General features: G+C 38.2%; 1 protein-coding gene across 1 annotated transcript in view; it reads left to right on the top strand.

Annotated features, from left to right (window-relative positions):
- Nucleotides 1-17,423, top strand: part of HYDIN (HYDIN axonemal central pair apparatus protein) — a 367,185-nt gene that overhangs the window by 49,920 nt on the left and 299,842 nt on the right. The window contains exons 4-5 of the mRNA XM_047789543.1: nt 4,157-4,276; nt 7,783-7,917. Coding sequence (XP_047645499.1) covers nt 4,157-4,276; nt 7,783-7,917 — 255 coding nt within the window. The remainder of the gene's footprint in view (nt 1-4,156; nt 4,277-7,782; nt 7,918-17,423) is intronic.

Genomic DNA, 17,423 nt, shown 5'->3' with positions numbered 1-17,423 from the left:
TCGTTGAAATAAAGAAGGGAATTCTTCTTGGACTTGCCCCTTTGCACATCCTTTGTTGAGGCAGGTCTTTCTCAGGTATATGAAAGTTATGCTAACATGATCATTAAATGGGAGACATTTAATATTTTTTTCTTTTCCTTTATGGTTTATTACAGGGTATTGAATGTAGTTCCCCATTCTATTCAGTAGAACCTTGTTTTTTTAAAATATATTTTAGATTTATTTTATATGTGGTAGTTTGTATCTGTTAATCCCAAACTCCTAATTTACTCTTCTCCCACCCTGTTTCCCCTTTGTTAACCATAGGTTGGCTTTCTATGTCTGCAAGTCTGTTTCTGTTTCACAAATAAGTTTGTGTCATATTTTAGATTCCACATATAAGTGATATCATATGATTGTCTGATTTAGTTTGCTTAGTATGATAATTTCTGTGTCCATCTACATAGCTGCAGATGGGATTATTTCATTCTTTTTATGGCTGAGTAGAATTCCACTGTGTATATATACCACGTCTTCTTTATCATTCATCTGTTGATGAATCTGTTGATCTGTTGATGGACATTTAGGTTGCTTCCATGTCTTGGCTGTTGTGGATAGTGTTTCTGTGAACATAGGGTTGCATGTATCTTTTCACAATAGAGTTTTGTCTGGATGTATGCCCAGGAATATGATTGCTGGATTATACAGTAACTGTAGTTTTAGTTTTTTTGAGGAATTTGCATACTGTTTTCCATAGTGGCCATACCAATTTACATTCCCACCAACAGTGTAGAAGGGTTCCCTTTTCCACACCCTCTCTAGCATTTGTTATTCACAGACTTTTTAATGATGGCCATTCTGACTGGGGTGAGGTAGTACCTCATTGTTGTTTTGATTTTCATTTCTTCATAATTAGTGATTATAAGCATCTTTTCATGTGCCTATCTGTATGTCCGTTTTTAAGAAATGTCTATTTAGGTCTTCTGCCTATTTTTTGATTGGGTTGTGTTTGTTTCTTGTTATTGACTTGTATCAACTGTTTGTATATTTTAGAAATTAAATACTTGGTGCAAATATTTGCCCCCAGTCCATAGGTATTCTTTCATTTTGTTTATGGTTTACTTTGCTGGGCAAAAGCTTAGAAGTTACATTAGGTCTCATTTGTTTATTTTTGCTTTTATTTCTCTTGCCTTGCAAGACTGACCTAAGAAAACATTGGTATGATTTATGTCAGAGAATGTCTTGCCTATGTTCTCTCCTAGGAGTTTAATGGTGTCATTTCTTATAGTTAAGTCTTTAGGCCATTTTGAGTTTACTTTTTTGTATGATGTGAGGGTGCTTTCTAACTTGATTGATTTACGTGTAGCTGTCCAGCTTTCGCAGCACCACTTGCTGGAAAGACTGTCTGTTCTCCATTGTATATTCTTGCCTCCTTTGTTAAGATTAATTGGCCATAGGTGTATGGGTTTATTTCTAGACTCTCTATTCTGTTCCACTGAACCATATGCCTGTTTTTGTGCCAATACAATGCTGTTTTGATTAATGAAGCTTTGTAGTATTGCCCAAAGTCTGGAAGGGCTTATACCTACAGCTTTGTTCTTTTTCCTCAGAATTGCTTTGGCAATTTTATAGTCCCATGTAAATTTTAAGATTATTTGTTCTAGTTCTGTGAAAAATGTCATGGTTAATTTGATAGGAATTGCATTGATCTGTAGATTGCTTTGGATGTTATGGCCATTTTAAGAATATTAATTCTTCCAATCCAAGAGCACAGGATATGTTTCCATTTCTCTGAATCATCTTCAGTTTCCTTTATTAACGTTTTATAATTCTCAGTATATAAGCTTTTACCTCCTTGGTCAGGTTTATTCCCAAGTAGTTTATTTTTTTTGATGTTATTTTAAAAAGGTTTTTTTTTTTTAACTTTCTGATATTTCATTGTCAGTGTAAAGAAATGCAACCAATTTTTGTGTGTTAATCTTGTATCCTGCTACCTTGCTGAATTTATCAGTTCTAGTATTTTTTGTGTGGAGTCTTTAGGATTTTCTATATAGAGTATCAAGTCATTTCCTATTATCTTCCTATTTATCCAAATAGGATACCTTTTATTTCTTTTTCTTGTCTATTGCTTTGGCTAGCACTCCCAATACTGTGTTGAATAGATGTGGCGAGAGTGAGCATCCTTCTCTTGTTCCATATTTTAGAAGGAAGGCTTTGAATTTTTTACTGTTGAATGTTATATTGGCTATAGGTTTTTCATAAAGAGCTTTTATTATGTTGAGATATATTCCCTCTGTACTTAATGACTTTGGTAAGAGTTTTGTTTGTTTGTTTGTTTTTATCCATGAATGGGTGTTGAATTTTATCAAACACTTTTTTCCTGTATCCTTTTAGATGATTGTGTGGTTTTTGTCTTTTCTTTTGTTAATGTGGTATATAACATTGATATGTTGAACCATTCTTGTGATCCTGAGATGAATCCAGACTGATTGTGATACATGATCTTTTTTATGTATTGTTGGATTCTGTTTGCTAATATCTTATTGAGTAATTTTGCATCTATATTCATCAAAGATTTTGGCCTATAATTTTCTTTTTTAGTATTGTTTTTGGTTTTGGTATCAGAGTAATAGTGGCTTTATAGAATGACTTTTGGTGTGTTCCTTCCTCCTCAGTCTTTTGGAGGAGTTTAAGAAGGATTGCTATAAATTCTTTTTTGTATGTTTGGTACAATTCTCCAGTGAAGCCATCTGGTCCCTGACTGTTGTTTACAGGGAGTTTTTTCTTAATTATAGATTCTATTTCAATTCTGGTGATCAATTTGTTCAAATTATTTTTTTATTGATTCAATTGTTTTGGTGGGCTTTATGTTTCTAGAAACTTGTCTATTTCTTCTAGGTTGTCCAATTTGTTGGCATATAATTGTATATAGTATTCTCTCTCTCTCTTTTCTCTAATATTGGTTGTTGTTTCTCCTCTTTCTTTCTTATTTTGCTTATTTGGATACTCTCTATTTTCATCTTGGTGAGCCTGGCCAAGGGTTTGTTGATTTTTTTTTTTTTACTGTTTCAAAAAAGTAGCTCTTGGTTTTATTGATTTTTTCTAACCTTTATTTTATTTCCTATCTGATCTATATTATTGCCTTCCTTCTGCTAACTTTAGGTTTTGTTTGTTCTTCTTTTTCTATGTCTTTTAGGTGGTAGGTTAGGATGTTTATTTGTGGGTTTTTGTTGTTGTTGTTGTTTTTGTAAGGCCTATATGGCTATGAACTTCTAAGAACTGCTTTTACTGAATCCCATATATATATATATATATTTTTTTTTTTTTTTGTCTTTTTGCCATTTCTTGGGCCGCTCCCACGGCGTATGGAGGTTTCCAGGCTAGGGGTCTAATCGGAACCATATATTTTTTTATTGTCATGTTTTCCTTTCATTTGTCTCAAGGTATTTAAAATTTTCTTCATTGATTTCATTGTTCACCCATTGGTTTTTTAGTAGTTTTTTGTTTAGTCTCCATGTAATCATTTTTTTTCTGATTTCTCTTTCTGTAGTTGATTTCTAGTTTCATGCCACTGTTGTCAGAAAATATGCTTGAAATAATATCTATCCTCTTAAATTTGTTGAGGCTTGTTTTATGTCATGGTATGTGGTCAGGTGTAAAGAATGTTACATGTGCACTTGAAAAGATATTTTTTTGGATGCAATGTCCTGAAAATATCAATTGCGTCTCATTTTTCTATTGTGTCACTTAGGATCTCTGTTGATTTATCAATTTTCTGTGTGGAAGATCTTTCCATTGATGTTAGTGGGATGTTAAAGTCTCCCACTATTATTGTATTCCCATCAGTTTCTCTGTTTATGTCTGTTATTATTTGTTTTATGTATTTAGGTGCTCCTATATTGGGTGCATATGTGTTAATGAGTGTAATATCCTCCTCTTATATTGATCCTTTTATCATTATATAGTGTCCTTTATCTTTCTTTATGGCTTTTGCAGTTTTCATTAAAGAAGTTGATGACAATAACCATACTAATTATAATAATATTTGTGGTATTTATCCCTTTTTGAGTGTTTCCTTTGTTCTTAGTATTCATAGGTCTATGTAATAATTTCTTATCTTCCCCAGTCATTTCTTCCACTGCATGACTATATAATTAATTTATTCTTTCAACTGCAGTTTCCGGGAATTGATCTGGACCAAGCCTTATTCCAGCCCTTTCCATCAGAAATTGTATTTCAGAACTACACTCCCTGTGAAGTCTATGAAGTTCCACTGGTTTTGAGGAACAATGACAAAGTGAGTATGTTTGTTTGCATGGCTGTACTTTTAATGGCTATTTAAGAAGGGACTAAATAAGACGGGATCCTATAGGATCTTAGATAGGTTCTTTAATACACCAAGGAAAATAGATGAAAATGTGCCCTTTGACTATAAACTTAATGAAAATGAGACTGTGTTGGTTGGTTTGTTTCTAAATGCTCATACCATGCAGTACCCAAGAAACAGTAAACTCCCAACATGTGCACTAACATTTTGTGGATGAAAGAATTGACTATATTAGGAGTTCTTGACATGGCTCAGTGGAAATGAATGCAACTAGTATCCATGAGTACATGGGTTCAGTCCCTGGCCTTGCTCAGTGGATCAAGAATCTGGCATTGCCATGAGCTGTGGTGTAGGTCCAATAGGTGACTCTGATCCCGAGTTGCTGTGGCTGTGGTGGAGGCTGGCAGCTGTAGCTCTGATTCAACCCCTAGCCTGGGAACTTCGTGTGCCCTGGGTGCAGCCCTAAAAAGCAAACGAGACAAAGCAAAAAAATAATTGACTGTGTTAGTGTCATGAAGTTCTCATGGTGACCCTTTGGGCTAGGTTTTCATTTGAGACAGGGTGATTACTACTCATGTTTACATACTTCACATCAGAGCCACCACTTCCCCAGTTAGAGTCTACTCATGTGAACTGCAGTTGTTGAACCAATGCATTTAGATTCTGCACATGGTATTTTAAAGAAACCTTTTTCATTTGAATAATTTAAAAAATGAAGATCTTTTTTTTTCTTTTCTCTCTCCTCCCTTCTGCCTCAGACAGCCTTCAGATTTTGTCTGCAGATAGTTTTGGATGGCTTCTTCTACTGCCTGTACCTTGTTTCTTTGTGGTTGCAACTGATGATTTTGTCTCCATCCTTATGCCTTTTCCTTCAGAGAGAAATTAGGATTTATTTCAAGAAAAGGTATTAAATGCCTGAAGACTTACTTGACATGAATGATAATGAAAGAAAGAAAGAAAGAAGGTCAGAATGGAGCACAGTTAAGTGTAAAAAATAATTAGACAGGGAGGAAGACATGTCTAATGTCGGGTGTAAGGACAAGTAGGAAGACTTAGAGGAGTCTTAGAATGTTGAGACCAAATTCTAGTTATAAGAAATAAGGGAAAATTAGTGAAGACTGTGCAAGAATTCAAGGCACTGGGAAGACCTGCAGTTACATTCAGTCCAGTAGCTCATTAAAGGAATCAGTGATGCCTTTCAGAGATCAAGGGGGTGATTTAGTGACAGCGAAGTCAGACTTTGGAGAAGATGGTATATTTAGTTCTTTGCTGCAGAAGTGTTAGCAAGAGAAGTTCATGGGATAGAAGATAAAGGCTGGGCAGAGAGAAGAAAAAGGACCTGAGGTCTTCAGGGTTATATTCCTAGACCTCAAGAAGAAATACGTTATATAGAAATTAGGGCTCTCTCTTTTCATCTAGGACTGCCAATCAGTTTAGTTTCTAACTTCCAGTTCTCTTTTTCCCTTCCTCCATTACTTTTTGAGTCTTGTTCCAATTCTTTTTAGGCTATTAAAGGCAGAGAGGAGCTTTTCCAAAGAGTACTTTGTCTGTTGCTTCCTGGCCATAAACAAGAAATGATTGTCAGTGGGTGTATGTGAGCATATCCTTATCAAGGCTAAGAGGCCTGTATAAGTCTTATCTGCCAAAGGGCACTCAGTTCCCATGGATACCTCATACCTCTTGGTAAGATACTGTGAGAGTATTGACCCCTTGATAGGAAGGGTCTCATCCAAGGAAAGTTCAATTACTAACAAGAAGACAGATCCTCTAGGCTAGGCAGGCTTGTTCTTGGGCAAGTTACTCCCAGGCCCCTCGTTCGAGGTGGCTGATGTAAGCCTGCTTCTCTGCTTCCTAGTTCATGGATATATAAGGAGTCAGACAAATTTGGGGCACTTAGAAATATTTTGTCTCATTTATCTTTTATTTGTTTCCTCACTGGCACAGAATGCAAAAGACAGAGCTTGTTTGGTCCTTGTTTCTCTATGCCTCTCAAACACAAGTTGAAAGTAAACCATGAACACTTCATAAGACATAACATGATTCTACCTGGCATACAATTAGAAACACCCAGACTCCACAGTCAGGCTACTTTGGGTTCAGATTCTAGGTGCTCTGTCTCTCAGTTGCAGACCTTGGACAAGTCACTTCACTTCTCCAAGCAAGGAGGATAGTAACAGCACCCATTTCACTAAGCTCTTTGGAATATAAAATGAGATAACGGAGGTAGAGTACTCAGCTCAGTACATGTCACATAGTAAGCACTTAAATGATATCACTGTCATTGTTGTTATTATTAGTAGCGTTGCTATTGTTTTCCTTTCTAGTTTTTAATCCACAGTTATACTTTCACTAAAAGTATTCCCAGAAAGCTCATATGGCATCTTAAATGCCATTGTATATTTCTCTTACCAGCAAAGCCAGTTCTATTCCTATGAGATTTGCACAATCCCTTCCTTAGCTCTTCCTTCTGTAGTCTTCGGGTCTGTCTGAATTCTCTCTGTGTTTCTTCTTTCCTTTTCCATCTCGGTTTCAGCTTTGAGAGGCTATGGGTGCTGTTTTTTCCTCATTTTCACCTGAGACTCCTAGGACATACTTAATGATAGTTAATCTTCTACCCTCTTTCAGCCTTTAAAAAAAATCCTCTTCCTTCTTGGCGTTCCCAGGACTTCCACCCCTGACCTCCCCCTGTTCGCCTCACAATTACATTTCTCTTATTGCTCAGGCTGTCTGATATAGAAATATGTACTCTGGGTGAGGCAAAGCAGAGCAGAGGAATAAGAGTTTAAAAGGATGGAGCTGTTTGAAGCTTCTCTGAGCCTGGCCTTGGGGATACTGTACTGACCTCTGGGTCCTTGTTTCACAGTGGTGTTTACACAGGACAATCCCATGGAGGGGGCAGGTGGAGTTAGGCTGAGACTTGATGCTAAACACCATTGCTAGGTAAAGCTGGAGCGCTCAGGGCCGGTGCCTGTTTCCTCATCTGTAGAAAGAGTCGTGATGAAGCTCAGAGGTGGTTGTGGAGATCAAGTGGCATGTCATGTACAGTGGGTGAGCCAGAGCAAGCATGTAGTAACTATGATTGCTTCTCCCAGAGCAGTTCTCACATGCTGGGAAGTCCACAGTAACTCCACAGTGGGGGTGAGGTTTTAGATGCTTAAGCAGTTAGCCTTTGAAGATGGTCATATTTAAATAATAAAATAAATATTTGCAATCACAATCAAATTGAGTAATAATAATAATGCTTATAGAACAATAAAATGAAAATGCACTGAGTGCTTCCTTTGCGTGAGGCACGGGGGTAAAGGTAAGTACTGTCTCCTCCTTTTGTAGATGGAAACTGACCATCTATAACTGACCTAACCAAAGTCATACGGCTAGCAAGTTGCTGATGGGGATTTCACGCATAACTACAAAGCCTGCCCTTTTTCTTCTGCCTTCGTGTGCATGATGGCTATGGTTATGTGTTTTCCTTGCAGATTCCAAGGATGGTGAAAATTGTTGAGGAAAGTTCACCTTACTTTAAAGTAATCAGCCCCAAAGATATTAGCCACAAAGTAGCTCCAGGAGTGCCATCTGTATTTCGAATCCTCTTCACTCCAGAGGAGAACAAGGTAACAGCAGTGCTGGCAAGAAATTGGTTGAATGCTTGTCACTAGCAGTTTGCAGTCTGAACATTCATGAAGGTGGTGGTGTTGGTTGTGGTGTTGGTGGTTGTGGGGTTGTTTAGGTGGTAGCCGTTGTTGGTGATGTTGGTGTTGGTGGTGGTATGGATGCTGGTGATATTGATGGTGTCACTGCTGGCAGTGGTGGTGGTGGTGACGGAGGTGAGAGGAGTAACAAGGATGGGTGAGAGAAGGCGGTGGTGCACCCCTGGGATTAAGTGAGAATTGTCAGTGATGAGGGCTTATATGAGCTGCAAGTAGCCAGAGTGTGAAGAAGGCTAGTCCTTCTGGATACGCCCCTGGCACCTACCTCAGCGTATTTATGTCAGACTATACAGCTAGAGAGACACCACAAACGGAAAGGTGCTGTCCAGATGCAGGGAGCCGAGGCAAAGGATGGAGATGATTGCTTTTTGGAAGCTTGATAGTAACATCCCTTCTCCCCGGACTCTAACTTTTTAAGGAGAGACCCAAGATCCAGATGTTGATCATGGTATCAAACTCATCAATGGAAAAAGAATGTGGCCAAGACCTGAGGCCCAGATAAGGCCTCCTCCTGCTCCCTAATGATGGAGCGATAACCAGTCCTCAGTAAAGGGCCGATCTAACCAATAGCTCCATCCAAGTATGCTGTAGAGGCTAGAGCTGAAAGCAGAGACCTACCCTGTCTGCTTACCCTTGTCTGCACATCGGCCGGCTAGAAAGAGCCTGAGTTCATAAAACGAGGCCACTTCCCCCAACACCACCACTGCTCTGGAGAATCTAGCCCGTTCTCAGACTCTCCTCAGTTGTATAAATTCCAGATCCTCTTGGAAGGAAGGACCAGCTCAGGGGTACTAAGGGAGGAGGCGTCTCCTCAGACCTTCTACTTAAGTCCACAATTGTAGGTTAAGTTTTCCTCTGTAAGGGCCAAAGTGGGGACATGTAGGAAGGGGAAAGGAGTGAAAACAAAACGCAAGACTTAAATAGGCATCACAGATGTCAGGCTGTATCTAATGTTAAGAGTATGTGCTTATCTGTATTGTGCCATTACGGTTGGAATCAAAAAAGCATAACGCAGACAGAGTAAACTGGCTCGGAATCCCTGCTCCTCCATCACCGATGCTGCTGTAAATGTCATTACCAGTGTTTCTGCTGCTCTCATGACTGTTTCTACTTTTCTGAAGAGCAGGGATAGGGAATTTAATGTGAACTGCCACACATGGCAGTTAGCCAGTGGTTAGAAATTTCATTATAATAACACTGCTGTTATTATTTTTCCACTTCGTAGTATTACTATTATGTCTTGGGTAATTTTATTTGCGGTACTATTGAAATAAACAAAAAGATAGTACTTTTGGGTATACATTATTGAAATCCTTGTTTTTTTTCTCCAGGCTCCATATCTGAATACTGTCTGTGAAGAGAACAGTACTTGAATTTAGTTTGGGTGTCAACGTCCCACACTCATTTCTGCATGATTACAAATAACCCTTTGTGCAGCTTGAAATATAAAGCTTGCTAGAATTGAGAAGTTGGCTTTCCTTAATTTTTTTGTTGTTGTTCTTGTTGTTCTGGAGAAAATGTCTTCTGCTAGAAAATTATTCTACCAGGAGTTCCCGTTGTGGCGCAGTGGTTAACGAATCCGACTAGGAACCATGAGGTTGCGGGTTCGGTCCCTGCCCTTGCTCAGTGGGTTAACGATCCGGCGTTGCCGTGAGCTGTGGTGTAGGTTGCAGACGCGGCTCGGATCCCGAGTTGCTGTGGCTCTGGTGTAGGCCGGTGGCTACAGCTCCGATTAGACCCCTAGCCTGGGAACCTCCATATGCCGTGGGAGCGGCCCAAGAAATAGCAACAACAACAACAACAACAAAAAAGACAAAAAAGACAAAAAAAAGAGAAAATTATTCTACCTGCAGATAGTCTGGCTGAGAAAGGGATCCACAGAACTTTCTGAAGAAAGTCCTATGTCATGAAAGGTGTGTGGGTTACAGGATGAATTCAGTCATCAGAGTTGTCCATTTAATATTTTTGCTTTCCAGTATATCTAAATTTCACCTTAAAAACTTAAAAAAATATAATAATCACAATAGAAAGGGGAATGGATGGAGGTACAGATGAAGCCAGAATGACAGAATGTTAATAACTGTTGAACCTGGGGGATGGGTACATGGTATTTGTTGTGCTGTTCTGTTTCATTTGTATATGTTTTAAATTTTCCCTAATCAAAAGCTAAAAGCAAAGGGAGAGATAATTTATTATTGCTTATCTATACAACAAATAAGTAATTGAAATATATTTTAGATAAGTTGATATTTACTTTACACACATGAAATGCCAGCATTTCCATGGAGAATTATTACTGGGCTTTATTTCATAGTTGTTTATCTTTTTAAAAAATGTTATGAGGTATAATTGATTTTCAATGTTGTATTAATTTCTGCTGTACAGCAAAGTGACTCGGTTATATACACACAGATATGTATTTTTTCATATCTTTTCTCTTATGGTTTATGACAGGATATTGAATATAGTTCCCTATGCTGTATATTAGGATCTTGTTATGGTTGGATAACATATGCATATCCTTTATAGAATAGATTGCCTCTGCTAATCCCAAACTCCCAATCTTCCCCTCCTTTAGCCCCCCTCCTCCTTGGCAACCATAAGTCTGTTCTCTGTATCTGTGAGTCTGTTTTCATTGCAGAGATAAGTTAACGTGTGTTGTATTTTAGATTCCCCGTATAAGGGATGTCATATGGCATTTGTCTTTCTCTTCCTGACTTATTGTGCAGTATGGTAGTCTCTAGGTCCATTTGTGGCTGCTTATTTTACTCCCAGTTTGCTGTCCTCGTAACTATTCCATTTCACCAACAGTGCCTATGGTCTATCGGGAAAGCCCTAATTAAAAAAAAATTAAGTTAAATGTTGTTTTACTATTTCTTCTTTTAATTATTTGAAACTTTTCAGAGGTTACATGCATGTATGAAGAGACTTAGAGTGAAAATAATGGCTTCCTGTAAGGAGTTTATCCAGTTTGGGATACATTAGAATTTTGTGTTGGATTGATCTCGAAGCTATAAAATAATTGACATAATTTGTTTTTCTAAGGATGGAGTGATTTTTTTCTTTTGCTGACTGTCTAAAACCGATGGTGGTATTTGCAGAAGCTCCTTCTGGCCCTTTTTTCCTGAAAATATTCTGCCACCCTTGCACCACAATTAGGGCTCCGTTCCAGTAATTTTTCAGCCGTCTGGGCATCTATATTCACTCTTACTGTTGTAAGACCAACAGGGCTGTGTACAGAATGACTAGCTAGGGTAAGCCATGCTGTCTTTAGGGCTGCTCCAGAGCAGTTTCTAGAGCCAGCTTTATTTTAGGAAGAATAAAAGTCAATCCTATCACTGTGTCAGTTTTTCTCCAGTTGGCCAGTTGATGGCCAATGTACATATGTATTTTTCCTCCTTCTCCCCTGCTGATCTGAAAAACTCCATTCTCATTTACCCTCCTCACATCTGGAGGTTGAGATATGTAAATTGCAGCATGCCACAGTTTAATAAGACAGTTGCTTTTCAGTTGGATTTTCAGCGCCCATGTATATTAGCATGTCGAAGATGATAATGCAATTTACATTTTTTTCCTGTCATCTATTAATCTAGCTTCCTGGAAATTTAACTTGTTAAGAAAGCCAAGTACTGAGAACAGGTGCAGCAAATTCACTTTGGCTTTCATTATCTTTTCTCACACAGAATTCAAAAAAAAAAAAAAAAGCTTGGATATGTTATTTATCTACTAATCCTAGTTTACATGTCATGGACTGTTGAAATGTAATAGTCAATGTTATCATAACATTGTAGAATTCTGGAGCTTAGCATTTTTCTTGGTCTCTTAAATTTGAATCTTCACTATGAAAAGGAGTACAGGCTTTTATAGGATAGCAAAACTGAGTACTCCCCTGGGCTTAAGTAAAGAAAGTTAAGTAAAGTTAAAGTTAAGAAAGCATCTGTTTTTAATAGTGTTGGCATATGGAAATAGTAGCAGTAGTTTGGAGGAATTATGAATGATGCAGTTTTATTGCTCAGTTATGTTTTGAGAAAATACCTAGTTTGTTGTCGAAATAGTTTTCTTGATGTGTTACTATGAAATTTAAAAAACACAGCCCAAGAAGTGTAGAAAAATGTTAACATATTTTTCTTTTTCTTTTTTTTTGTCATTTCTTGGGCAGCTGCCACTGCATGTGGAAGTTCCCAGGCTAGAGGTCTAATCGGAGCTGTAGCCACCAGCCTATGCCAGAACCACAGCAACACGGGATCCGAGCCACATCTGCAACCTACACTGCAGCTCATGGCAATGCTGGATCCTTAACCCTGTGAGCAAGGCCAGGGATCGAACCTGCCACCTCATGGTTCCTAGTCGGATTCGTTAACCACTGAGCCACGACAGGAACTCCAACATATTTTTCTGTGTCAGTATCAAAAGTAATGCATTGGCGTACCACATTTTGAATTAGAGTACACACATCATAACATTTTCCACAATCAACGATTTTTGTTGACAGAAATAATGATAGGGATTTAGCTTTCTTCCTTCCTGGAATTTGCCTTCTGTAGTTCTGTCTGGGTTGCCCCTGTAACCTCAGTGCCTAGCAAGGGCCTAAGGTATAGGAAGTATGCAGTAAATATTTGTCAAGTGAGATAAATAGGTTAATCTCAAGAAAATATAAGGTAGTTTCCTTAACTTGAGGATGGCCTACAGATGACAAAAGCAAGCAAGCATATAAAAAGGAGACTCAAATATCTTTTTGTGCCATGAATATATTAGAAGTTAACTTTTACTCCATCATTTCAACCCTGAGAATGACGTCTAAGAAGTCTTCTTTAAGAGTGTTTCTTCCCTTTTTTTTTTTTTTTTTGGTATCTTCAGTGTGTCACATCAGTACTTTCTAGCTTTCTGGATCTGATACATAGCATTTTACAATACGGCTAATGAGGATCTTAGGCATTCTCGCTTTGAAGAACTCTTGATAGATTAGTATGCAAATTTTTTTTATCTATTATTTATATATATATATTTTTTTCTACGATACAGCATTGTGACCCAGTTACACTTACATGTATATATTATTTTTTCTCACATTATCATGCTCCATCATAAGTGACTAGACAGAGTTCCCAGTGCTACACAGCAGGATCCCATTGCCAATCCATCCTGAAGGCAACATTCTGCATCTATTTACCCCAAGCTCCAAGTCCCTCCCACTCCCTCCCCTTCCCCCTTGGCAACCACAAGTCTATTCTCCAAGTCCATGATTTTCTTTTCTGTGGAAAAGTTCATTTGTGTCGTATATTAGATTCCAGGTATAAATGATATCATATGGTATTTGTCTTTCTCTTTCTGACTTACCTCACTCAGGATGAGGGTCTCTAGTTCCATCCATGTTGCTGCAAATGGCATTATTTTGTTCTTTTTGATGGCTGAGTAGTATTCCATTGTGTATATATACACCACATCTTCCTAATCCAGTCATCTGTCAGTGGACATTTAGGGTGATTCCATGTCTTGGCTATTGTGAATAGAGCTGCAATGAACACGCAGGTGCATGTGTCTTTTTAAAGGAAAGTTTTGTCTGGATATATGCCCCAGAGTGGGATTGCTGGGTCATATGGTAGTTCTATGTATAATTTTCTAAGGTACCTCCATACTGTTCTCCGTAGTGGTTGTACCAGCTTACATTCCCACCAATAGCACAAGAAGGTTCCCTTTTCTCCACACCCCCTCCAGCATTTGTTATTTGTGGACTTATTAATGATGGCCATTCCAACTGGTGTGAGTTGGTATCTCATGGTAGTTTTGATTTGTATTTCTCTAATAATCAGGGATGTTGAGCATTGTTTCAAGTGCTTTTTGGCCTTCTGTATATCTTCCTTGGAGAAACATCTATTCAGGTCTTTTGCCCATTTTTCGAGTGGGTTGTTGGCTTTTTTGCTGTTGAGTTGTATAAGTTATTTGTATATTTTAGAGAGTAAGCCCTTGTCAGTTGCATCGTTTGAAACTGTTTTCTCCCATTCTGTAAGTTGTCTTTTTGTTTTCTTTTTGGTTTCCTTTGCTGTGCAAAAGCTTCTCAGTGTGATTAGGTCCCACTGGTTTATTTTTGCTTTTATTTCTGTTGCTTTGGGAAACTGACCTGAGAACATATTCATAAGGTTGATGTCAGAGAATGTTTTGCCTATGTTCTCTTCCAGGAGTTTGATGGTTCTTGTCTTATATGTAAGTCTTTTAGCCATTTTGAGTTTATTTTTGTGCATGGTATGAGGGTGTGTTCTAGTTTCACCAATTTGCATGTAGCTGTCCAGGTTTCCCAGCAATGCTGGCTGAAAAGACTGTCTTTTTCCCATTTTATATTCTTGCCTCCTTTGTCAAAGATTAATTGACCATAGGTGTCTGGGTTTATTTTTGGGTTCTCTATTCCGTTCCATTGGTCTGTATGTCTGTTTTGGTACCAGTACCACACTGTCTTGATTACAGTGGCTTTGTAATATTGCCTGAAGTCTGGGAGAGTTATGCCTCCTGCTTTGTTTTTGTTCTTCAGAATTGCTTTGGCAATTCTGGGTCTTTTGTGGTTCCATATGAATTTTTGGATGGTTTGTTCTAGTTCTGTGAAAAATGTCCTGGGTAATTTGATAGGGATTGCTTTGAATCTGTAGACTGCTTTAGGTAGTATAGACATTTTTACAATATTAATTTTTCCAACCCAAGAGCATGGAATATCTTTCCATTTCTTTAAATCTTCTTTAATTTCTTTGATTAATGTTTTATAGTTCTCAGTGTGTAAGTCCCTTACCTCCTTGGTCAGGTGTATTCTCAGGTATTTGATTTTTCGGGGTTCAATTTTAAAAGGTATTGTGTTTTTATATTCCTTTTCTAAAATTTAATTGTTAGTATACAGAAATGCGACTGATTTCTGAATGTTAATCTTATATCTTGCTTTGCTGAATTTGTTGATCAGTTCAAGTAGTTTTTGGGTTGAGTCCTTAGGGTTTTCTATATATAGTATCATGCCATCTGCATACAGTGACAGTTTTACCTCTTCTCTTCCTATTTGGATGCCTTTTATTTCTTTTGTTGGTCTGATTGCTGTGGCTAGGACTTCCAGTACTGTTTTGAATAATGGTGGTGAGAGTGGGCATCCTTGTCTTATTCCATATTTTAGTGCTAAGGATTTCAGCTTTTCTCCATTGAGAATTATATTTGCTGTGGGTTTGTCATAATTGGCTTTGATTATTTTAGAGAATGTTCCCTCTATACCCACTTTGGTAAGAGTGTTTATCATGAATGAATGTTGGGCTTTGTCAAATTCTTTTTCTGCATCTATTGAGATGATTATGTAGTTTTTGACTTTTCTTTTGTTAATGTGGTGGATGACGTTGTTTGATTTGCATATGTTGAACCATCCTTGTGAACCTGAGATGAATTCCACCTGGTCATGGTGTACGATCTTTTTGATATGTTGTTGGATTTGGTTGGATAAAATTTTGTTGAGAATTTTTGCATCTACATTCATTAAAGATATTGGCCTATAGTTTTCTTTTTTGGTGGTATCTTTGTCTGCTTTTGGAATTAGGGTGATGGTGGTTTCATAGAATGTCTTTGGGAGTGTTCCTTCATCTTCAACCTTTTAGTAGGCGAATAAAGATTAAAATGAATAATATTACTTCACTTACTCTGTGCTAGGGCCAGGATCCAGTGGTGGGTAGAAGTTTGGCCTTCATGGAGCTTGTGTTCCGCAATGAATAAACGAATATATCATTTAATGTCCGATATTGATATGATAGAGAACACAGAGTGATAGAAAGTGGGACTGTTTCCTTTCAGTAGGAAGATCAGGGGAGACTTGTCCAGTGGGGGAACATTTGGTCAGAGAACTCAGGTAAGCCCTGTAGCTATGTGAGGGAAGATATTTGTCTGGGAGCATGAACAGCACTTACAAAGGCCCTTGACAGACACATGTCTGGCAGCAGGTCTGGGAATTACAAGGCCAGTGTGGCTGGAGCAGAGGGAGCTGCTGGGAAAATGGTAGGAGACAAGGTTTGTAGAGAGTGAGGCTACGAGGTCTTAGAAATCATGCAAAGTAGAATAGAAATCCACTGTAAAGTATTTAAAATATTTTTATTATGGAAACTTTCACCCATATGTAAAAGCATAGAGAAGTGTCATCACCCAGATTTTCAAGCTCTCTGTGGATGACCAGTCTTGCTTCATCATCCTGTCCCCTGCTCATGAGGATTTTGAGGCAAGTCCTATACATCATTTCAACTGTAAATATGTCATTGTTTGTCTCTAGATGATAAGGTCCCTCACCTAAAAAATGGGCAGTAGTTGGGGGTGAATGTTGGCACCAGAGGTATGTTGTTTAATATTTAAGACAAGGCTATCCGAGCATTGTTACAAGGTGATGAGTGAATGTTCACTAAACAGGGAAAATTGATGCTTCAGGAAAATTCTAAGTGAAGCAAAAGGGATTAAGACCTAGTGCACAAGGAGTTCCCATTGTGGCTCAGCATGTTGAAGACCTGACAGAGTGTCCATGAAGATGTGGGTTCAATCCCTGGCCTCACTCATTAGGTTAAGGGTCCAGTGTTGCCACAAGCTACGATGTAGGTCACAGATGTGTCTCAGATCCAAGGTTGCTGCGGCTGTGATGTAGACTGGCAGCTGCAGCTCCTATTTGACCCCTGGCCTGGGAACTTCCATATGCTGTAGGTGTGGGCAGAGAAAGAAAGAAGGAAGGATGGAAGGAAGGAAGGGAGGAAAGAGAAGAAAGAAGGAAAGAAAGAAAGGAAGGAAGGAAGGAAGGAAGGAAGGAAGGAAAGAAAGAAAGAAAGAAAGAAAAGAAAGAAAGGAAGAAAGAAAGAAAGAAAGAAAGGAAAGAAAGAAAAAGGAAGAAAGGAAGAAAGAAAGAAAGAAAAAGACCTAGTGCACAAGGAAAGGGGTTGGTCTTAGTTAAGAACAGGAATGAAGACAGGGTGTATGGGTGTAGATACAGATATATTGGTACATTTAAGGTAACCTAGAAAGCAAAGCTAAAGAGGAAATTAATTGCCTTAAGTGGATGATTTGTACACGGATCATGGAGTAACCACATTATCATATACTAATCATAAAAGTTGTCAGAATAAATTCAGAAGTCCTCAGATCTCTTTACAAGCCAAAGGTCAGAGGTCATTCCCTTTTAATAGCTGGAGAAGTGTAGATGCCCGCTCTGAGGCCGAGATCCCAGCCAAGTCATATGAAGAGTCAGAGTGGCGAAGGGTAAGGCTCCTGAGACATATCAGTCTTGTTTTTTAACTGATTAGGACTTGAGAACTGATTCTTCCCTTTTGAGAGGTGAATTTCTGATTGAGATGATACTATAAAATAAGTAGTTTTAACTGGTTAGGGAATTTATAATGTTTTTCAGGGCAGTGAGTATTAAATGC

The sequence above is a fragment of the Phacochoerus africanus genome, chromosome 8 (genome assembly GCF_016906955.1).
Source record: "Phacochoerus africanus isolate WHEZ1 chromosome 8, ROS_Pafr_v1, whole genome shotgun sequence".
In the NCBI taxonomy this organism is placed as follows: Eukaryota; Metazoa; Chordata; class Mammalia; order Artiodactyla; family Suidae; genus Phacochoerus; species Phacochoerus africanus.
This window is presented reverse-complemented; position numbering and strand designations above follow the sequence as displayed.